At 55.6% G+C, this 23,118-nt stretch overlaps 1 protein-coding gene across 1 annotated transcript in view; it reads left to right on the top strand.

The window, feature by feature from the left end:
• The first annotated feature begins 1,976 nt into the window (after positions 1–1,976).
• ALDH1A3 (aldehyde dehydrogenase 1 family member A3) overlaps positions 1,977–23,118 on the top strand; it is a 32,210-nt gene continuing 11,068 nt past the window's right edge. The window contains exons 1-9 of the mRNA XM_081124751.1: positions 1,977–2,203; positions 7,134–7,238; positions 9,472–9,612; positions 14,123–14,252; positions 14,572–14,633; positions 15,723–15,851; positions 17,852–17,965; positions 20,573–20,675; positions 22,741–22,925. Of these exons, the coding sequence (XP_080980877.1) occupies positions 2,105–2,203; positions 7,134–7,238; positions 9,472–9,612; positions 14,123–14,252; positions 14,572–14,633; positions 15,723–15,851; positions 17,852–17,965; positions 20,573–20,675; positions 22,741–22,925 (1,068 nt within the window). The 5' untranslated portion in view covers positions 1,977–2,104. The remainder of the gene's footprint in view (positions 2,204–7,133; positions 7,239–9,471; positions 9,613–14,122; positions 14,253–14,571; positions 14,634–15,722; positions 15,852–17,851; positions 17,966–20,572; positions 20,676–22,740; positions 22,926–23,118) is intronic.

The following is a 23,118-nucleotide window of genomic DNA, read 5'->3' as shown; positions in this document are numbered from 1 at the left end:
TTGAGTTTCCCCAGGCCCTGCCTGTATTTTCGCTGTGCTCTGTGCCACCCCACTGACCCTGGGCTGCAGGACACAGGTGTCACCGTGGAGAAAGAAGGGCGCAGAGGAAGGTAAGAGCTGCCCCTCCTCCACGGCCTGCATCACCCACCCCCACACATCTGGCTGCGGTTCCTCCACTGCTGGGGATGTCTGGGGCAGGCACTCACATGCCTCTGCTTACTCACCTGGAAAATGGGGAGAAGAGCCTCTCGCATCCCTCCCACTGCGCGGCAAGACAGGGGAGCCGAGGTAGCCTGCTGGTCTAGACAAGTCTAGGGTCAGGCCCATCCTCAGGGAGCTGCCTGCTAGGTCCGAGCGCCTCGCTGCGATCCCAGGCTCCCAGGATGGTGTGTGTGGGTGTGCACAGGTGGAGCTGCAGGTGACACAGTCAGCGTCATTGCCATGGGTCCCCAAGGCCGGGCGCTGCGGTCACCGCGGCGTCTGGGTATGAAGTGAGGCCACCTACGTTCTTGACTTCATGGTGAGCAAGCGACGGGCCGCTGTCCACAGCCTTGGAGCAAACAGGCTCCACTCTCTTACCTTAAGGGGGCAGAGATACGACGCCCGGGCCCTGACTGTCTCCACTCACCCCCATCCAGAAGTTAATGCATTCGCATCGTTTCCTCTACACATTTGCAGCTATTTTTTTAAAGCGCTGGCTCTTGGAATGGAAAATTCAGTGGAGAAAACTTCACTAGTGATGTTTGGTTGTGCCCCAGGCGCCCAGGCTCAGCATCCACCCACAGTGTCGCCGGGAGACCTGAGTGGGGACCATGGGGCCGGCCAGGCAGGACAGCCAGCCCAGGGACCGGCAGGAACAGCTTAGGACTGTTGGAGAGCCCAGCATCCCCAACGACAGGCTCACCGATGTGAGTCAACTTAACCCATTCAGGGGACCCACTGTCCCCTTTCCATGCCTCACCTGTGCATCCAACCCAGGACAGCAGGGGACCCTTTCACAGCATGAGGGGTTTGCAAAGGCTTTGAAGCTCACTCCACTGTCCAGGGCACCCAGCAGCACCGCAGTGGGGAAGGAGAGACGGGGCAGAGATGGACCCCGGGTCCCCCCAAACAAACAGGAGCCTCAGACCCTGAGGAGGTGACTCCCTGAAGGACATGGACCTAGGGGCTGAGCGCCGCTTTTGTCCCCCAACCTCAGGGACTATACGCAGGGATGGGAAGCCACTGCCAGGTCTCGGGGGGGCCGAGGCGATCCCCTGTATCAGGCGAAGTTTCTGAAAAGGCAAAAGGAGAAGCGGCGGGAGGAGCCTCTGCCTCGCGGGGTGGTCATGGGCTTCCACGCGCAAAAACTGCCGAGATCTCCAGTGCTTTCCCTTCTTCCATTTTTTTTTTTTTTTAATTTCGGTATAACCCGTGCATGTTAAAAATCAAAATAATCGCATCCTGGGACTTGGGGGCGGTGGGATCCCCTGAAGGTCAGAGGCGCAGCCGCCGGGGCCCCGGGGCGCCGCGCAGGGAAGGGCCGGGCGCGCTCCCTGCGCTTTTGGCCGCTTTGCGCCCGAACCCCCGGGAGCCCAGGGGACATTTCTGGGTCGCTGACCGGCTGTCCCAGCTCGGGCCGAACGAGGCGCGAGGGCGTCTGTCTGCTGGCACCCGGAGTCTAGGCCGAGGCCCACGGACGCGGGGCGCGGGGCGCGGGGCGCGGGGCGGGCGGCAGGTGCCGCGGGCGCATTGGCCGGACCCAACCGAGACGCCCCCGCGCCCTCCGCGGCCCGCCGCCTGCGCCCTGGGTTCTGGGGACCCGGCGGCGCTCGGGGAGCCCCTTCCCGGGCAGCCCCCGGGGCGGGGGAGCGCGCGGCGCGGTGGCCCGGCTCCCGCAGGGGCTGCGGGCGGGGTGGGGCGAGGCGGGCCGGCCCCCTCCCCTCCCGCAGGCCCTCCCTTCCTCCCGTCCTGCAGCCAATTAGACGGCCCCCTCGGGCGGGAGGCGTGGGGCTCTCCATAAAGCCGCGCGGAGCTGTCACCCTGCGAGCAGGCTGCGCGCCGCCCAGGACCGAGCCGGGGCGGCAGACTCGGGCGTCCGGGGCCCGGAGAGCGCGGAGGAGCCATGGCCACCACCAACGGGGCCGTGGACAACGGACAGCCCGACAGGAAGCCGCCCGCCCTGCCGCGCCCCATCCGCAACTTGGAGGTCAAGTTCACCAAGGTGAGCTGGCGCCCGGCGCTTCCGACGGCAGCTGGCCCGGGATGGCCGGACGGGGGGCCCCGCAGGCCGGGGGGGGCCCCCGCTGCCCCGCTCGCTGGGTGTCGGGCGCCGCGCGCTCTCAGCTGGGTTGGCGCGGCGCTCCGGACCTAAGCCTCTCCACCTGGGCCGGTTCCTCCTGGCGCGCGCTGGGCTCGGCGCAGGGCTCCCCAGGCGGGTCCCGCGCCCGCCCGCCCGCCGCGCACCCGGAGGGCGCCTCCACCCTCCCCACCCGGGACGGGCTCTTGGGCCGCGATGCTCAGCGATTTCACCCGCAAAGCCTGGCACAGGAGCGCCCGCGCGCGCCCTGCCCGCCGCCGCCGCCGGCGCCGCCCCGACGTGCCCCCTGCAGCCCAGCGGAGGTGCGGGGCCCTGGGCGCGGTGGGCTCCCCGCAGACCCTGCGGCAGGGTTTCTGAGCCTGAACCGGTCCGCCTTCGGGAGGGTCAGGGGAGCTGGGGAACGCGAAGGGAAGGTCTGAGATCTGGGGCTCGTCTGGAAACGTGCCACGGGGCGCAAAGGGAAAAGCGTGGGGCGGCTTCTGCGCTCTGCTTGTACCTGGCTGCGCCGCAGAGGGAGGGGAAGGGGGCAGGTGATCCCTGGCGACACTGCTCGGGAGCCCAGAGGCCCTGGTGCCGACAGACAGGAAACAAGCCTTCCCCCGATGCGCTCAGATCGGGGCCTGGGAAGTCGTGGGTGGCGGGGCCCCCGTGGAAACGCGGCCTCAGGGTAGCCAGGCTCTCTGCCTTCTTGCCCGGCAGGAGGCTGGAGGGTCAGCAAAGGGGTGAGATCACCTGCCGAGGGCAGAAAGGGAGGTGGTCAGGCCTGGAGCCGGGCTGAGCTCTGCCTGGAGCGCGCCCCGGGGGCCGCTTGGAGGCCGGGCAGGGGCCAGGGGGCCTTTCAGGGGCGCAGACCTAAAGCGCGGTTGGCTTCCCAGTGCCAATCCCTGACTCCTTTTATTTTTCTATTTTATCCATAGACCCCCCAACTCCAGCTGACACAGCACTTAGAAAAATCCCCCCCATCAATTTTACTTTCAAAAGCAGCAATTATGTCTCTCAAATAGTTTTAATCAGGCGGAGAAAGTTGCAGGCCACCGAGTGTGGCCTTCAGATTTTGGTCTCTTTGGCACTTAGCGTCGGCTGGGCCTCTGATCACAGGACACTGAAATTAGCCGTTTTCAGAGGGCTCTGTAATCAGCGGAGGCGCGTCGCCATAAACGCGGGCGATCGTTGTTAATGGAGTTTCCTCCTCCCTATCAGCTTCAGAGCGAAAATCCCAACACCAGTTTCGCCGGTGCTCTCCTGTTGGTAGTGGTGATGGCGTGATAATTTTTTTAAAACCATCTAGAAAGCAGAAATGACATATGTGGCTGTCCTTATATTTACCTTCTGGGGTCCCGTCGGAGTGATGAAACCACATATGGAAAGTTTCTCTCTTTCTCTCCAAGTCTGTACGGCCTGTCGACAGGAGGATCTTAGCAGATCCACGGGGGACCAGAGTCCTTGGTCTTGTTGGGTCTCCCCTCTTCCCGGTGGATCAGAACTGGGTGTTTGATTAAGGCTGAGGAAAGGCCCAGAGATGGAGGGTAAAGGAGAGGCAGGTTCCCTAGGGGATCCCAGGCCCTGATGGCAGCCCCAGCCTGGCAACAGCCCGCAGTGCCCTCCTTCCCTGGGCCTCTGCCTGCTCTGTCCTTGTGGCTGAGGGTGGCAGCCAGGCGAGCAACGTTGGGGGGGCCTCTGGCCAGAGAGGCAGCCAACAGAGCCCAGGAAACAGGCTGGAGAAAGAAATCTCCCGAATCAAGGCCCAAGCCAGGCAGTCGTGAGGGGTGGGGTCTGCAAACTAGTGACAATCGGATATTTTTTCAACCTGACTCGTGGTGCTTCTTGCTAACAGAGGGGCACGCCAGAGATGGTGGATCTGAGCCCGGGCCTGGAGGGTAAGACCAATTTCCAAAAGGGCCACCTTGTCGAGGCACCTTCACTGATCCTCACGTTTTTGCGGGAGAGGGTCCTTCCAGAACCCCCCCCAACAGATCTCAAAGGGCCCCTTTCACTTTCAGGGCCCCTTCCTTTCCTTATAAAATTTCTTCCAGGAGCAGAGATTCTCGTTAAGATTTTTCCGGTTCATTACAAACACCCATTTTTACGATGGCTTTTACGAAAAATAAAATCCCCTCGAACCTCTTTTTCTGAAAACACGCTCCTTTCGAGCTGAGCTGAGATCCAGGGGCAGTTCCTGGAAACCGCATCAGCAGAACTCACGCGGGGACGGCGACCGCCGGCCTCGCTCCCACCCAGGGCGCCCGGCTCCCCCGCACAGCCACGGTTTCCCAGCTCAGCCCAGTACCATCGGAATTCCACCTTCAGCTCAATGTAACTTAATTTTATACTCCTTTAAGGTTTGTTTCATACCCATGCACAAGTCAAGGGGAACGATCCTTTCCCAGGCCCAGAATTGCGATTTGGGGTTCAGAACAATAGAGCCGGCCTAACTGACCCCTTTTACATCTGTGTGTTTGTTTTCTTTGAGTGGCGAGAAAATCAACAGTGGAAACCGCTTACAAGATCACTTACTAGCGGAGTATAAAGAAAAAAACGTTTGCTAAATCAGAAACATTGTGATGGGGAAAATATGATTAGAGTTGAGCAGCCTGCATTATTTTTTTTAAGTTGCTGGTTAGAGGGCTGCAGATCAATGTCATGAGCGACCAAGTACATTTTTTATTTTTTATTTTTTTGGAGGAGCATGCTTAGAGATGAAGTTTAACAGACATCTGATCGCTGCAATCTGTTTCCCTCCCCTTTATTTATAGGCTCTCCTACCACCTTCTCACTTTCTGCCCCCCTTGGAATTGATACGAGGAAGGCCCTAGAATCAGCAGTTTTCGCTGACAGTCTCTATTACCTAACCCACGGAATTTCATCTTCCGACCAATGGGCCTCTCTTCCTGGCTGCACTTTCCTCCCCGTGCTAGCTGAAGTCCTCTACTTATTCGTTTCTCACTGTTACCGAGCGATTGCTTGCTGGATGGCGAAAGTCAACTCTTGGATTTGGTTTCAGTTGGAAGAATAAACCTGTAATTGTAGCCTGGCCTTGTCCGCGGCCTTCCCTGGGGGCCTGGCCTCGCGCTGCAGGCGCTGAGCTTCCAGAAGTCAGATGGGCACATCCCACGGGCCAGGGGCGCTCTCAGCTCCGGGTTCCACACAGTGGGGTGGGGTGGGGTGGGGTGGGGTGGGGTGGGGTGGGGTGGGGTGGGGTGGGGTGGGGTGGGGTGGGGGGCTCTGCCCACCTGCCCAGCCAGAGCTGGCCTCTGTCTTTGTCCCCACCGGACTCAGACGTCCCTGCTTCTCAGGGAGACTTACCCACAAGGTCTCCTCCAGCAGCTTCTCAGAGCCTGGGAGCTTCGGGGTTTTTAACCAGAAAGCCCAGGACAGGGGACAGAACCAGGCACAGGCTGGTTGAGATGATTTCCCTCTCATCTGTCCTCACTAGGGAGCCAAGTAACCCAATTGAGTAAAATTCGCAATAATTGAAATTAGCCCTTGTAGTGACACAATTCTTTTTTAAATATATAAATGTTTTTATTGATTGGAGAGGGAGATAGAAACATTGATGACAGAGAAGCATCGATCATCTGCCTCCTGCACTGAGATCGAGCCCGCACCCCAGGCACGCACCCTGACCGGGAATTGAACCGGTGGCCTCTTGGTGCACAGGGCGACGCTCGACCACTGAGCCACACCGGCTCGGCACAATTTTTCTTTTAAACGACTCCAGGAGAAGCAAAGTTATGCACATAGGTATCGAATGGAATCTGATAAGCTGGTTCTGTACTTAGAAGTTATCGACAGCATTTTATCTCGTGGAAATTCTTCTCGAGGGCCTTGGCCACGTCCTTGACGGAGGTCCTCCTGATGCTGTGACGGGCCGTGATGACGGGGCTGTCCCAAGCTGCTGCAGCTGGCAATTGCCTGTCTCTTGCTGGGCAGCGGGGTCCCTGTGCTGTCAGGTGTGCTATGTGTTACCTGTCACCCCTGTTCCCAGGTCTCTTTCCAATGCCCCCTCTTTTAATGTATTTCTAAGGCAGAGCTGCGAGTAAACTAAGAGTCAATAGTACACACATTTCGGTGCGTGGACTTTGCAAATCCTCTTTGGTTTGCTCATGGAGTCTTTTTATTTTTAACGGTCTTGCTCTTGCCTTTGCTCTAGATAACTCGGGCCCCCAACTGAGTGCTTTTTGTGGGTTCATCCTTGGGTTCTGCATGTAAACGTTTATTTGCTACATATCTGTTAATACAACCGGAACACGTCCTAAGCCTGATATTTATCTTTGTATTCCAACACTGGCTTTTATTAAGCCCAACACGAAAAATAGATGTTTTGGAAGAGGCTGGGGGAGGGGGCTGGGGGCATGCGTCAGGGGTTCTGGTGAGATCCTTGTATAAAGCCAGCTCCTGGGCGGTCTAGCCGGGGGGTTGCCGCAGGAAAAACCCGGAAGGCCGTCAGCAGATTGCTGGGCACTTAATGTATATAAACTTATTTAATCTTCCCCCAAATTCGATGAGAGGATAGGATTTAACTGACACCCTCACTTAGCTGTATAACTCAGCTATTCCTCTGTGATTGTGCTATTGCTCGAATTTTAGAAAAAATTCTGAATATTTTTTATTTTATTTTTTTTGCTTTATTATGACAAAAGGTCATTGTCTGAACATGGATGAAAAGTCAAGAGGCTTGGGTTCTAACTCTGAGTGTGCTCCGGGCTGGGCCTGTGACTCTGTCTCCCCACCAGGCCCCATCTGTAAAGAGGTGGGCGGTGGGCAGGCCCTCGGGGCCCGGAGGGATGCGATTCCGGTGGAAGCCTAATGCATTGCAACTCCCTTTCTCGGTTAGATATTCATCAACAACGAATGGCACGAGTCCAAGAGTGGAAAAAAGTTTGCCACGTACAACCCTTCAACTCTAGAACAAATATGCGAGGTAGAGGAAGGAGACAAGGTAGGTGTCCCCCACCCCACCCCCAGTAATTCAACTACTGATACGTAAACGGCGAGGGAACGGTCAGCTTAGCTGTAAGTCAGAGCAGGCCCGGGCTCAGACGCACGGCCCAGAACGGGGTCAGTTAGGGACCATCGGCGGCAGAGAGCCACTCACCTTTGGTGGCTGTCTGCCCGTCTCTAGGGATGACCTCAGCTGTTCTCATCGCGGGGCCAGAGGAAAGGTTTTTATCACTTATTGGAACCTGGAGGCATGAAAGAATCTTTCCCGAGAGCACTTCTGGCTGGTGTGTTCCTCCAAATGCAGCATTCTGGCAGGAGATATGTTAAAAAACACACACAAAAACAAACGCAAAGAAAAAAGACTTGCTGACCAAGTCACACAGTGGCAATAATGGCACATAATTGCCAGATTTCTTTTCTACCAGAAACTTAAATGATACATACATTATATTATAATACATGTATTATAATACATGTATTATATATTATATTATATATTATAATACATGTATTATAACATAAGCTATATATATAATATCACTATATAATATAACGCATGTAGGTATATATTATAATATAAATCACGTTATATATTGTATATAACACTATAGAATAGAGCACATGTATATAAAGCTCAGGGGCTTCTGGATGTGGCCTTGATACATTTTAAAGCCACAAAGCATCTTGTATGTTTTGAATATAGATGCCACTGGGGGAAAGGTTGAAGGTGAAGTTGCTCTCAGGAAAGAAGGGAAATATAAACCTCTTTTCCACTCCTAGAAGAGTCCCCTGGCCGAGCTCAACCACTGAGCCACACCGGCCGGGCTCCCCGGGCTTTCTTTTTTTTTTTAAAGTCTGCAAAGACTCTTTTTTTTTTTTTTAAATATATCTTTATTGATTTCAGAGAGAGGAAAGGAGAGGGAGAGAGAGAGGTAGAAACATCAATGATGAGAGTCATTGATCGAGCCCGCAACCCGGGCCTGTGCCCTGACCGGGAATCGAACCCCGATCGCCTGGATCCTAGGTCGACCCTCAACCGCTGTGCCACACCGGCCAGGCTCCCCGGGCTTTCTTAACAAGTATCTGGGTCATGCTGCCCGCAGATGGGGCGAATGACACACGTGTGAAATAGGCTTGAATTTGGTGCCACCAGCCACAGTTTGGGGATCGGTGTGTCCTGCACTGTGGCTCCACCTTTGCAGACCCTCCGACGGCAGCACCTCGGGCAAAGCTCTGTCCGCAAAGATGCCGGGACCAAGGAGCTCCTAGGAAGATGTGAGGGTGGAGGGATGATGCCGAGGGGAATCCCCAGAGGGCGACCCAAACGTGCGGCACACAGGTGTCAGGGAGGGAATGAGACCCCTGCCCTGAGCTCTGCTTCTCCCCCTGTCCGAGCAACTGCGCTGAGCCCCTGGAGGCAGAGGCGCCCCTGTCCCCTGCAGCTGAGGGGGCCCTACCTCGACCCCAGAGCCTGCGACAAGCAATTCGCAGTCCTGTTACCCATCTCCCTTTCCAAAGCCCCCACTCACCCCCGAGCACGCTCTGGGGGTGCAGGTTGTTGGTGGAGCGCCTGTCTTGATGGCATCAGGCATCCACTGCCGATGCACCTCCCTGGGAGGCTCCGAGGGGCCCGGGGTGGGGATGAGCCATTGCCCAACAGCAACCAGAGCCCCGAACCCCATCTTCCTGAAAATCGGAATGAGTGACATTACTCTAAACACCTCTCATTTCATACCTTTCAAGTAGAAGCTTCTATGGTAATTCTCTCAGTGCACACAAGGCCCAGGTCCTTGTCTATAAAATGGTCTGGCGGTCCCGCCCCGGTGGGTAAGTGAGGCCGAGGGAATAAAAGCTCCCGATCCCCCCCCCAATCTGTGGACTTTTCCGAGGTGCTCGGGTCTGAGATCCCCGGAGGCCCTGAGGCCCGTTCCTGCTGCGGGACCGTGTGTCCAAACGGAGCGAGCAATCGGAAAATCCTTTCCGACCGGGGTCACCAAGAAAAACACGCACTGAGGCCTGTGGTTTTCAAATGCGTTTATAATCAGGAGGAATCTGGGAAAAGACGGAAGCTGTGGAAAGAAAAAAAAGTCACCTGGAATCCCCCAGCCGTTGCGGGCCACCCCTCTTTCTCCTGCCCTGTGCTGGAGGCGGGGCTCTGCTGTTCTCCGTAGCTGTCCCCCAACTGCAGTCTCATGGCAAGTGACGCGCTCTCTCTCGTTCTGGCCGCTCAGCCCGACGTGGACAAGGCCGTGGAGGCCGCCCAGGCCGCCTTCCGGAGGGGCTCCCCGTGGCGCAGGCTGGACGCCCTGAGCCGAGGCCGGCTGCTGCACCAGCTGGCAGACCTGGTGGAGAGGGACCGCGCCGTCCTGGCCGTGAGTACCCCCCCCGGGGGCCAGGCAGGGCCCTGTCCCCCGCGGGGCACGGAGGGAAAGACCCAGGGCCCTGGTTTTGCGTGATCGCGGGTCTGTTCAGTCCTTTGGGGGTCCGAGCTCCAAGTAGGCCGATTTGCACCCCCAACAGCTCAGCTTCTTGACCAAGAAGTTGCCTGGAGGGAGTTCAGCTTATCCAGCGGTTCCCAGACCTGGCATATCCCCAGGCGGCTGTCCGTTTAGGAACTTCATTTTATTTTCTTACACGAACTGTCTTTAAAACTTAAACTTAACCCCATCCTAGGTGACGGTATCCGTGGGATCACCGGTTTAATGCGCCGGCTGTATGTTTTTCAATATTTAGTAAAACAAATGCCACCGCTTAACATAAAAATTGTTAACGTGTGACTTTAAAGATCATCTTTGCATCATTTTTTTTTTAAATTATATGGTTTTATTGACTTTTTAGAGAGAGAGGAAGGGAGAGGGAGAGATAGAAACACTGACGAGAGAAACATTGATCCCCTGCCTCCTGCACGCCCCCTGCTGGGGATCAAGCCCACAACCCAAGCACGTGCCCTGACTGGGAATCTTGGTTCCAGAGACCTCTTGGTTCATGGGTCCCACCGCCGGGCTTCTTTACATCACTCTTGAACTTGGCAGTAGTGAGCCTATGAGGGGAGGAAAACCTGCTTATAAGAAACCTCAGAGTACGAAAGGCCTGGGTTCAAATCCCAGCTCTGCCACTTATTCGCTGTGTGATGTTGGACAAGTTGCTTGACCTCTCTGAGCATGGAAAATGTCACTAATAATGATAGCTAAGTGTTGTAAGACCCAGTTAAAGTCCTGACATGCAGGAAGCACCAACTAGGTGATAGCTATTACTAGTCACTGCCGCCTCCATAGTGATGCTGTCTGAAGACTCAGGTTCTAACTCCAGCTACATAACCTCCTGGCCAGTAATTTCTAGGTACCTTCATTTCTCTGCTGAAATGGGGATTTCACTCAGCCCCCTCCAGGAGGCCGGGCTGCTCCCCTGCAATGGGGCTGTGGAGACATTTATAAGGTATAAGCCCCTCATTTAACAGGATCCTCAGACCTTCTTTTGGTCTCACGGTGAGTGATCAGAAGCAACCTCAGGGACACCTTGTGTCTCGAGGACCTTTGCAAGCTGCACATGAAGCCCTTGCGCAGCTCCGACTTCTGTTTAAAATTTGCAACAAGCCTCGCTTTCCTCCCTTCCTCGCCAGCCGGCCAGTGAGGCCGGTTAGGCCCAAACCCGAGGAGGGCAGCTCCCTCCCGGGGCCAGGCCGGCCTCCCTCTCCGAGGAGCCTCTGGCTTCTTCCTGCAACGAGAGCCAGCCTCGGCCCTAAGCTGCCAAACTGGCTTTTTCAAAAACATTTCTGTTTTCACCCGGCATGAGCTCATCCGTCTGCAATGTGTGTGTGGACTCAGAGCAGGGAAGGAGGTTGTGCCCCGGGCGCCCCTCCCCATCCTGTCCTCAAGTGTCAGTGTCATCGTAGGGAGCATGGGCCACAGGGCCACCTTCACCCTCAGCCTCCCCTGTCGCCCGGCAGGACTGGGTTGTGACGGCAGCCGGAGCCTGTCACCTCTGCCATCGGGCCCTCGATGCCCATGGGAAAATAAGAGCCAGCTCCCTGCCACATCGTGAAAGGGACAAGACACTTACTGGCAAATACGGTTTTAAAACCTGGACACGTCGTAGGAAAGGTTCCCCAGTCCTATTCCTTCGTTCTCTAGAATCTGAGCATTGCGATGGTCACTCTTAAAATGACCAGAGGGAGTCAACTTAGGAGCCACTGTGGGACTTACTCATGGTCCAGCCGCGGCAACTGGTTAAAAGTCCCAACCAGGAGCTGAGACGGGATTTCTCAGGTTTAGTCCTGTCTACTCACCTGCGGATGCTGTTAAATTTTTAAATATTTTTTAAATTTTAATTTATTGATTTAGAGAAAAAGAGAGAGGTTTGTCATTCCACTTATTTACGGATTCATTGGTTAACTCTTGCATGTGTCCTGACCCAGGATCGAACCCGCAACTTTGGCATATTGGGATGACACTCTAACCAACTGAGCTATGCGGCCAGGGCCTTGTGGTTTGTTTTTTATAATCCTCACTCGAGGATATTTTATCTATTGCTTTTCAAAGAGAGTGGAAGGGAGGGAGAGAGGGGAGAGAAAGTGAGAGAGAAACATCGATTGGTTGCTTCCTGCACCCGCCCCAACTGGGGCTGGCGATCGAGCCTGCAACTGAGGTGCACGCCCTTGACCAAGAGTCGAACCCAGGACCCTTCAGTCCACAGGCCAACACTCTAACCACTTAGCCCTAGCTAGGGCCTTTAAAAAAAAAAATTCTATCTAAAATTTTTATGACCCGGTTTTGCTTAGACAGAGTCCATAAAACCAGCTCAGCAAATGCATGTCGTCACTGCGGTCAGCCACCTTGCCCAGGTTAATAATGAATATAGAGAAATAACCAATGCTTATGGGATGCTCACCATGCCCCAGGCTGCTTGTAAGCCCTTCACCTGTAGCCTTTATTACCCCATTTCAGAAGTGAGGACCCTGAGGCCCAGAGAGGTTAGGTAACCTGGCCAAGGTTACCCAGCCAGAGATCCCCTACAATCCCCATGAGCCTAAACCTCAGTCCCTTGCCTCTGTCTCCCAGAGAAGGGCCGGGATAAACTCCTGGTTCGGCTGACAGGTATACAGGTGCCTCCTAGAGTAGCCTGGCCCTGGACAACGTTTAGCGTGATTTGCAATATTGGCTTTCTCCTGGGGAAATACCAGTTCCAACTTGGAACATAAATTAATAGGAGCCATAGGGGCAATAGGCTGGGGGTCACCTTGGCCTGACTTGGTCCCTGAGCAGCACCTGCAGGGAGTGGGACACATCCCCCGCTCCAGTCCACCCTGTCATCTTCAGCAGCTCACGGTCCTGTGTCTCCGTGTCCCCAGGTGAGGCTGGCCGAGCACTTGTCTGGTCCCAAAAGAAATGATGGTTATAATCATCATGGTTATTACTGGGACATTGAACAGGGCACTTGCTGCGGGCAGGCACAGTCGATAGTACTTTACGGATATTAACTCCCCTGACCCTCCCACTGGCCCTATGCGGTAGGTACTATTACTATTATGATTGTCAGTTTTCAGATGAGGAAACTGAGGCAGGGAGGGATTCCGGGACTTGCCCACACTAGGAAAGCGGCTGCCTAGATTAGAGTAGCCCAGCATCTCCCGTGGCCATCCTACAATCTTTCCAGATACGGAGCAGTCACTGTGCCAGCTGGACGTTAGATGCCCCAAGTTCAGTGCCGACCATGCCCCTGACCCGCTGCATGACCTTGGACGAGTCACGGGCTGCGTTGGCCTCGGCGTCTGCCCCTCCCAGTGAGGACAGAGCCGTCGGCTCAGAGGCGAGGCGGGGCGGACACGGGCCCACGGAGGGGCCTGTCGCCCTTTGTAATCGCCAGCTCTCTGCGGGGCCTCTCAAGCAGGAATCCAGCCCTGGGCTATGTGTCAGGGTGGCCACTTCCTGCGGAGACACATGACGGGCAGTTTCAGCCCTGGGCTCAACTGGGGCTGCTTGTCTGAGGGACAAAGGGGCCCTCTGAGACCCGGGCTGGAAATAGAAAAGAATCCTCGCCATTGAGGAGCTGTGCGCTCGCCCTGGGGAACCGCCTCCCTCAGCACCCAGGGCGAGTCTGCGCCCTTCCCGGAGCATCCGGCTTTGCAGCCCGTCGGGGGGCCTTGTGTCTTTGTGCTAGTGGCGCGTCAGTCACTCTTTCCATGACGCGCCGGTCAGCTGGGCCAAGGAGGAAGAGACCTTGACCTCCCTTTCTCTGGTGAGAGGAAGCCGGCCCTCTTTCCAGCCACCCTCACCTTCCGAGGGCCTCCCAGGAACCCCCAGGCCCACGTGGCCAGGTCTCCGGACAGAAGACCAAAATGCTAAAGTGAGACTTCAGGTCGGCCTGGCAGCCACTGTCCTTTGTGGGGACACATGCCCATGCTCTGGCCAACCCCTCAGCTTTAGGTGTTTTGAAATAAAAGCATCCTGAGTGCCCTGGCCAGTGCGGCCCAGCTGGTTGAGCGCCCTTCCATGCGCCAGAGGGTCGCCGGTTCGATTCCCGGTCAGGGCACAGGCCTGTGCTATGCGCTCCGTCCCCAGCAGGGGGCGTGCAGGAGGCAGCCCGTCAACATTTCTCTCTCACATAAGTGTTTCTCTCTCTCTCCCTCTCCATTCCTCTCTCTAAAATCAATAACAATAAATTTAAAAAAAAAAAAAAAAAGGAAAATGCCTCCTGACAGCCTGGGGCAGGTCTTATTTTAAACGTAGTGTCTCGCTTTCTAAGGGACACATACAACTGGGAGGGGTGGAGATCGATGCTCTCTTAGAGGTCCCTGTGCTCCCCCCCCCCCCCGCCAGCCCCCTGTTCTGAACAACCTGACAGTTAAAAAGAAAACTGTCTGAGACGGATGCCTTGTCATTGCAGACCCTGGAGACGATGGACACGGGGAAGCCGTTCCTCCACGCCTTCTTCATCGACCTAGAGGGCTGCATCAGAACCCTCAGATACTTCGCAGGCTGGGCCGACAAAATCCAGGGCAGGACCATCCCCACGGGTGAGCCCACGCGCGACACTCAGCCTCCGGTGGGGTCTTTGGGGGCCTCTCTCTTTCCCTTCCCCCAGGTGGCCTCTGCAGGTGACCTCTGGCCACTTCCCCAGTCCCCAAAAAGAAATGGCACTGTGCCGATCCTTCCTCTAAGGAATTTTCCTTTTGGAATCGAGTCTAAAACCGCCTCTTTGTGTCACAGAGAAGACCCCCCCCCCAGAACGGGCATCTTTGTGGGCTCCTGGGTTAATTTCTTATCTTGTGACTACTTAAAAATCTTCATCCAGATTAACGTGTCTTCTTCTGCTCCACGTAACCTCTCTTGCAGATGACAACGTTGTGTGTTTCACCAGGCACGAGCCCATAGGTGTGTGTGGGGCCATCATTCCCGTAAGTGCACAGCACCCCCTTCCCCTTGGGGCCCTTAGGGCCAATTTTTAATAGTCTCTCGCCGACATTAATTGAGCATTTACTCTGTGGCATGGAGCGTGGCCTGTGAGGGTCATCAGGATGGATTAGACCGCCTTCCTGCTCTCAGGGGACAACTCCATTAGGGCAGCAGGAATTCCAAATGGAGGGGCCAGGAATGGCCAGCACCCCGAGGGCAGGGGTCTCAAAGCTGGGCCTTGAAGGGTAAGAAAGGATATTCAACAGGGAAAAGGGTCTTCCAAGTGAAGGAATGGCCCGAGCAGAGGCCTGGAAGTGGCTGGGCGACTTCAGTAGAGGGACAGGGGGTGGGACCAGAGCTTAGATGGGGGGGAGAGTGAAGAAGATGGTGACTACTGTGCCAGGAGGAGTGGGCCCAGCTTGTAGCGGGCCTTGGCAGCTGAGGGTCCAGGACTTCGTTCCCTGGGCAGCCTGGCAGGTGCAGGAGGTTCCCGTCTGTAAGTGGCAGTGATCAGATGACCGTCTCATGCTGGTTTGCAGGGACCGGATGAGTTAAGTTTTGTGAAGTGCTTCGAACAGCGCCTGGCACACAGTGAACATTCCCCCGGGAGGCGTCAGCTTTTGTTAGGCTGCTGTCTCGGTGATTTCAGTGTCCTTGCCTCTGGACTTGAAAGAGGGCAAGAAAGTGAATTTCGCCCAGCACCTGTTCCCTGGGGGATTCGTTTGTGCTCTGTAAGGAGATAAAAAGCTTTTGTGGCACCTGAGTTGAGGACAGGCGGGTCTCATCCCTGCAGGACTTTTCAGAGCCTTTAACGTGCTGATGGCGCTGAGAACCTCCCAGAGGAGGAAGCAGTGCATGTACAGTGCAGTCCTCTTAGCAAAAAAAAAATAGGTATTAGCATCTCCTGGAATGCACTTAGCAAGCCCCAAGCTGGAATGCAATTCTGATCACTGCAAACTCCTATGTTACCCCTTAAACCCCAAATCTAGACCATGCAAATCAAGCGTCCTCCGCGGAGGCCTTGTTGGCCATCCGGAACGGGGTGGCGGGGGGGGTGCGGGTCCCCCACAGCCCCCTGTGCCCCGTTGCAGTGGAACTTCCCCCTGCTGATGCTGCTGTGGAAGCTGGCGCCCGCCCTGTGCTGTGGCAACACCATCGTCGTGAAGCCTGCGGAGCAGACGCCCCTCACCGCCCTCTATCTCGGCTCTCTGGTCAAAGAGGTGAGACGTCCGAAGGAAAACATGTTCTTGATAATCTTCCCGCTCCCGGGAAGCAGGCCGCTGTCGCCTAGATAAAGCTGCCCGCCGAGGTGGCCCGGGAGTCACAGCACCGCCGGCTGGGCTGAGCGGGAAGGCGCTGTCGCCTGTCTCACCTGGCAGAGCCTGTCCTCTCTCCTGCCCGTGGTCCCTGAGCCAGAAGGAACCGCCCCTCCCCCTGATCGCATGAGGAGACTTAATTCTCATGATGGGCTCAGACCTACTTTAGGACCCAGTGTTTTCTGCAGAGAGTCTGCAGGGGAGTCACTTGGGAAGGAACCGGATTTTCGGAGGTTCTTGGGGCCTTGCATTTGTGGGGTACAGAATGGTCCGCTTCCCTTCGAGGGGTCACCTTGGCAGCTCCAATAGGTGGCTGTTGCCCAGCCAGGCTCAGCAGCACCCTGCCCTCGGGCGGGTGGTCATAGTGCCCTGGGCAGCCACCATTCAGGGGGACAGGTGACCCCAAGGGACGGCCCCCTCCGGACACACTGGGCAACGTGGTTTAATCACTGTGTCCCCAGCTTCTATGTCGCAAAGACTTAAAGGTAGAAACACGAAGGAGAGAGAGATGGGAGAGAAGGCCCATTCGTGTCACTTCTGCCATAGGATCAGGACGCACGACCTTTATGGCTTAGATGGCAGGTTGGTTGGCACAGCCGGTAACTGGCCAATTTCCCGCTTTCCTGGGACTAGGGGTGTAGGACACGGGGAAGTCCTGTTAATGAGATTTTGAGGTCCTAAAATCCCACCCGTTAAAAGGCAGGGCCTAGAAAAACTAAAGCCTTGAGCACCATGTCGGAAAATCTTGCCTCTGACATAGTGGGTCGTCGGTGAGCCCCTGGGCGGTTGGAAGCGCATCCCCCTAGCGCTGTTCATTGGTGATGTTCTTGGTCATTCAAGAGGCCTCGAGTGTGCAAAGCGGGAGGTGTGGGTGTGGGAGAAATGACAGCCCCCCCTGCAGGAAGGGCCAGCTCCGGTGTGGCCCAGGTTCAGCAAGCGAGGACTTGGAAGGGGTGGCATTGTCTTGCCATTTGGAACATGAACGGGGCAGGTTTAAGAAATGAAAACCTGCCCTGGCTGGTGTGGCTCAGTGGGTTGAGTGCCTTCCCGCGATCCGGTCACCGGATCGATTCCCATTTGGGGCACATGCCCGGGTTATGGGCTCAGGCCCCAGCCCTGGGAATGCAGCAGGCACCCGATCGCTCTTTCTCACTCGCATCCACGTTTCCCTCTCTCTCTCCCTCTCCCTTCCCCCCTCTCTCTAAAAAATCAATAAATACATATTTTTTTAAAAATGAAAATTCAAGCTGGGGAAGGGTATTTTGCAGGTAGCTCTGGCCCTTGGGCTTGTGACCAAGGTGTCCCTATGTCCCAACACACACACACAGTGAATAGTGCTGTGCTATGAAGGGTCACCCCTCTTTTTGCTCAGAGGCCTTTTTAGGGTAAAAAGTGCCACCCAGAAGGAGGGCCGTGCGCCTCACCCTGGCCCAGCCTGCACCCTGGCCAACTGGGTTTGAGTCCCAGGGTAGATGGGTGACCTGAGCCCAGACTTCCAAGTGGGGGCACCACTCTGCTTGGAGACATCACTTAGCCATGGCTCTCAGCCCAAGCATGGGACCATGGTGGACACTGGTCCCTTCTTTTATTTCTATTTTTATTTTTATTTTTATTTTTATTTTTATTTTTATTTTTATTTTTAATCATGCAATGATATTTTTTCCATTGCTTTTTTTTTAGAGAGAGTGGCAGGAGGGAGGGAGGGGAAGAGAGAGAGAGAAAAAAAATCCCTGTGAGAGAGACACATCAATTGGTTGCCTCCCACATGAGCCCCGACTGGGGGCCAGGGATCCAACCTGCGACCCTTCAGTGCAAGTAGTTAGGGCTGATGCCGTCGCTCCTGAGCCACCCTGGCCAGGCCTGGGCCCTCCTCTTACTTGAATGCCGCCTCGCTTTCCTCCTAGGCCGGGTTCCCTCCAGGCGTGGTGAACATCGTGCCGGGATTCGGGCCCACCGTGGGCGCAGCAATCTCTTCCCACCCTCAGATCGGCAAGATCGCCTTCACCGGGTCCACAGAGGTAACCCCCTCCCTGGCTGGCGGCGGGCCACTTGAGACCTGTGACCTTTTCTTTTCGAGAGGCTAACGTCGGCCTTGCGTTCCTTCGAAAGCTGGCAGCGTTTTAGTATGTAACGATCCGTTTTCAAAAGTCCCTGGGCCAGTTTCCAAACTAAATAAATACTGAATAGGACCCAGAAGCCTTTGATAGATAAGATAAAATAAAAATGTAAAACATCCACATGACGAACAATGTCGTAGTTCATGTTAAAAGGTAAATAACAAGCTGGGACAAAGACAGTCATAATTTGTACAGCTCTCTAAGGGTTAATGCCCGTAATATGTAAAGAGCTCCTAAAAATAAATAATAAAAAAGACAACTGAATGGTGGCCAAGTGGGCAGCTCAGAGGAGAGAAATACTGAATGTCCAATAAGCTTGGCCTAGTTTATGGGTAACCGGGGACGTGCAATTCAAACAAAAATTGCTCTTTTCCTTTTTGGTCCATCGGATTGGGAAAAATTGAAGTCTGGTGTGAATGAGGCTAGGGGAAAGCAAGCACTCGCTGGCCCTAATTTGAAAGTGTAAACTTTTGATTTAGAAATTCCAGCTGCTCGGAGCACTGATCTCAGGAGCATTTGTTTTTTCTACTATATTTGTTCTCTGCAGTGTTTAGAGCCATCACAACAGGAAAGCCGTCCAGATCTAGTGTTGAAACATGAAAAACCAACACGATCCCATTAATCAAAGTGTGTGTGGGGAGAAGTAGAAGTTGTCTGCCAAGGATTCCCCAGAAATTCTTACTGAGCCGGTCCTGGGACAAATGGAGATGAAAACATTGCCCCTTTTATTTACATGCATCTGTATGTGCAATTATTTTTAATGAGAAAGCACTTCCTCTGTATTTAAAAAAAGGAATCCGGTCCCTGTGTGGCATGAAAACAGGGGACAGCCAGCAGGGCTCAGCAGGCCGACCAGAAATGGAGGGACAGAGAAGTGCCGGGTGTGGCTCTGGGTGTGGCTCCTGCCCTCCAGCTGCCCCCAAGTCTTCTCAGTCTCTTCACCCAACAGCAAAACCAGCCCTGTCCCTGTCCCTGTCCCTGTCCCTGCCCGGCTTCTCTGCAGAGAGGCCCCGGCCTTTTCTAGGCAACCTTAGGCCTGCTCATGGGTGCAGCCAGGCGGTGCCCTCACTGGGCAGCCAATGTCATGGGCAAGAACCTGGCCTCCGTGGCTTTCTCGCCCTGGGTCCCCCTGCTGTGTCCAGCTGCAAGAGCACCCCCAACCCCACCAAGGACTCATCAGCCCGTGGCAGGCACGTGTGGCTTCTGCTGTCTACCTGGGGACAGCCATTGTCACTGTGGACCTATTTCAGACCTCGGACAGCTTTTTGCTGTTGTTTGTTCGTTTTTGTTTTCGTGAATCTTCACCCGAGGATATTTTTTTCCCTATTGGCTTTTAGAGAGAGTGGAAAGAAGGGGGAGGGGGGATAAGAGAGAGAGAAACATCCATGTGAGGTCGATTGGTTGCCCCCCACACGCGTCCTGACCGGATGGACCCTGCATCCCAGGCGCGTGCCCTTGAGCAGGAATCGAACCAGCGGCCCTGCGGCGCCTGGGCTGACACTCTAACCGCTGAGCCACGCTGCCCAGGGCGGGAGCTGGCCAATTTTTTTTTAATTTTTTTTTTTTAAATATATCTTTATTGATTTCAGAGAGAGGACAGGAGAGGGAGAGAGAGATAGAAACATCAATGATGAGAGAGTCATTGATCGAGCCCACACCCCAGGCATGTGCCCTGACCGGGAATCGAACCCCGATCGCCTGGATCCCAGGTCAACGCTCAACCACTGAGCCATGCCCGGCCGGGCTGGCCAATTTTTAAAACACACTCGCACCTAGTTTGGGGGAACAGCCTCAGCCCTGGAGGAGCCCAGCCCTGCCTCTTGCTAGCTGCCTGGCCTAGGCCCCCCGTGTGCGCACTGGTCTCTGAGAGTCTGCCAGCTCTGAGGTCATGGCACCTGGCTTTACTTGTCACCCAACATAAGTCATCAAGGTGTCCTGGGCCAAACCTACCCTCTAGGGGCGCGTGAGACGATAGGGACCGTTAGGGACCCGCGGGAGGTTGAGCGTCGCGTTTGCCGAGTGGCCCCCTGGGCTCCGCAGCGCATGGATTCTCCCCGCCCCGGGGACCCCCAGTCCCAGCGCGTTTCCACAGAACTGACTAGTTATCCTGAAGGGCAGCCTCCCCGACTCCCCAATTCTCAGAGGCTCCCTCAGCTTATACCAGAGGGCCCAACTGCAGGACCCCCCTTACTAGTGAGGGATAGAGGAGCTGCCCCCGCGTCCCCTGGAGCCCTGTCTCCGACCGCCTGGGCCAGTCTGCTCCCAGGAGGGGTGGCCACCGGGACAGGGGGGTGGCCGGCTCCTGGCCTAGCCAGCTGTGTGGCCGTGGGCGACTTGCTGGGGCTCCCACTGCACCCCGTAAGTAAGTGGGGCAGCTCAGGCCAAGGGTTCCAGCAATGCCAAGGTGTCAAGGTGCTGGGCGAGGCCAAGGGAGGGTGACAGACATTGGGCCACATCTGGCCAAGTCCAAGGTTGACTCCGGCCTGTTGTGGTTTTTTTACCCTGCAGGTTGGAAAGCTGGTTAAAGAAGCCGCTTCTCGGAGCAACCTGAAGAGGGTGACGCTGGAGCTCGGGGGGAAGAACCCCTGTATTGTGTGCGCCGACGCTGACCGTGAGTCTCCCCCCGCTGGGCTTTAGGGGGTTCAGAAGTCTCCCCGGGCTTCCTTGAGCAAATTCAGATCCAAGTGAAACACACAGGCGCACACACGGTGGGGGTGCTTCTCCGCCGTGGGTCACCCTGCCATAAATAGAGGAGGGAAGGCCCACTGGAGGGGGCCGTGTCTATGTGGTCACCAGGGGGCTGCCTGATCCTGCCCTTCGGGGTTAAGTTCATGTTCCCATCGCTCTGGAGCAGCCGGAAGGACAAGGTTGGTTTGATCTCCAGAGGCCCCTGAGTGGGAAGTGGGGGGGCAAGAGAAGCAGACACAGGGCAGGTCACCCCACTCACAGGCATTAATCATTCCCTCCTCCAAGCCAGTATTTCTGTAGCACTTTCAGACTCTCCAAATACTTGAAATGTTTCTTCCTTCTTTGTCTCGGGCCTGACAAATCAGAGGAGGACAGTGGCAGCTGACCCTTAAAAATACCCCCTGGTCTGGGTACGGTCCGCCTCCACCGCCACTCCCCAGCAGCTTAGCGTCATGTTTATATCTTGCAAAGAATAGCCTCCCCCACCTGCCCGCTGGTGCCAGAAATTCCTTCCTTGAGGAACAAAGCCTTCCATTCCACACTCAGATAAGGCTGGAATTGCAACTATCCCGGAGAAAAATGGCCCCGGTGCCATTTCTCTCTAAAGTGTAAATGACTGATAGCATTTCCTCGCCTCAGAGCTGGCTTCCCAGGAGAGAAGACTGTGGAAATGGGCTGCTTATTTTCAGCCTGAGTGGGTTGCTCCCTTCTGGAAGCATCACCAGCGTTGCTAATGGTTTCTGGAGCCACATGGGTGTGGCCCTACTGTGACCCATGTTCAGAGCTCTATACCCCAGGCCTAAAGAGCCAGGACCCGTGCTTGGCTGAGTGCCTCCGTATCTGGGTACCCCATCTGCCCCTCAGCTCAGCTCCTTTTCCCCCCAGTGAAGAAAACTACACCTAAAACTAAAACCCAAGGCTCCTTCTGTTGGAGGGTTGGTCTGACAAGGGTCACAAACACCCTCTCTACCAGCCACCTCCTGTTCCTGCGGGCAGTGCCAGGCCACAAAATTAAGTCCTGACGTAACTGGCATCCCAGGCATGGTATCAACGATAACATGCCTCCGTCCCCTGCCCTGGCAGCCACCACCCGGCTCCCGGCGGGAGATGAATGAGTTCTTTCGGGGGGAGGGCATTTTGAAGTGGGCAAGAAAACTGGGGGGCGCAGGGTGGGGCAAGAGCCTTAGGGTGTGATCCTGCTACCACGGCGGCTTAAACAGAAGCCGGTTAGCGGCGGCCCGATTCTCAAAGCCCAGGGCAGCATTCCTCAGGGGTACCCCAAGAGCAGCGCTGGATGTGGGTGGATCCCCTGCCCATGTCCAGAGCCTCCTTGCTTTTGATCTCCAATTTCTTAAGCAAACAGTGGATGTGATGGTGGGGGGGGTGCTGAAAAATAAGGGGAGCACTAGACACCCTTCTGAACATAAATGATACCCCACTTTTTCATTCATATCGATTAAGCAGGTCCCCAAAGATCTTCCTTACCAAGCACCCTCTAGCTCGGGGGCAGTACCCGGTTATAATTCAATGCCAGCTCTGCCATTCCCATCCCGACCTTGTCAGGCCGAATCCACGCTGTCTCTCTCTTTTTTTTAACTCTTCCAAGTCATACAGGCTGTCATATTATTTAATAAGACCCTTCAGCCACACAAGGTGGAAAATCTGGGCTCCTTTAAAGGTTCTTGTCGTCAATGTTTAGCAAAAAGGGGAGGGGTCCGTGAGCAAGCGAAATGGGGACTGGCACAGCTCTCTGTGCTTATGAGCATAGTAAACGCACTGAGAAGTCCTGTCAGGACCTCTTCAACCCCAAACTCGGCCGATGGATCCAAAAGTCCCTTTTCCCATCCTCTGCGTTTGGGAAACGCTGAGAACGAGGTTGGTTTCTCAAGTCCCCGGGCCTGTTTTCTTGCGTGGCAATTCGAGCTGCAGCTGGGGCCAGTCCTGCCCTAACGACTTAATCGCTTCCTCCGGCCCCCGCCTCCCTCCAGTGGACTTGGCAGTGGAGTGCGCCCATCAGGGAGTGTTTTTCAACCAAGGCCAGTGCTGCACGGCCGCCTCCAGGGTGTTCGTGGAAGAGCAAGTCTACGCCGAGTTTGTCAGGAGGAGCGTGGAGTACGCCAAGAAGCGGCCCGTCGGGGACCCCTTCGACGCCAGGACGGAGCAGGGGCCCCAGGTAACCTACCCACGTGTGGGCCCCCGCGGTGCACGTCGGGAGCTGAGCCAGGCAGCCCCTCTGACCCTGGCCTGGCCCCCCTGCACTCAGGGTCTCACCCGAAGCCTGAGGGGGGCTGACTTGCCTTCCCGCTTAAGGCTTTTGTTAACACGTTGACCAACAGTCCAATTCCACCAGCTCCCAGTGGGGTTTG

This window comes from Miniopterus schreibersii, assembly GCF_964146895.1.
Source record: "Miniopterus schreibersii genome assembly, chromosome: 22".
Classification (NCBI taxonomy): Eukaryota; Metazoa; Chordata; class Mammalia; order Chiroptera; family Miniopteridae; genus Miniopterus; species Miniopterus schreibersii.
Note: the sequence above shows the minus strand (reverse complement) of the source record. Positions and strands in the feature narration are given on the sequence as shown.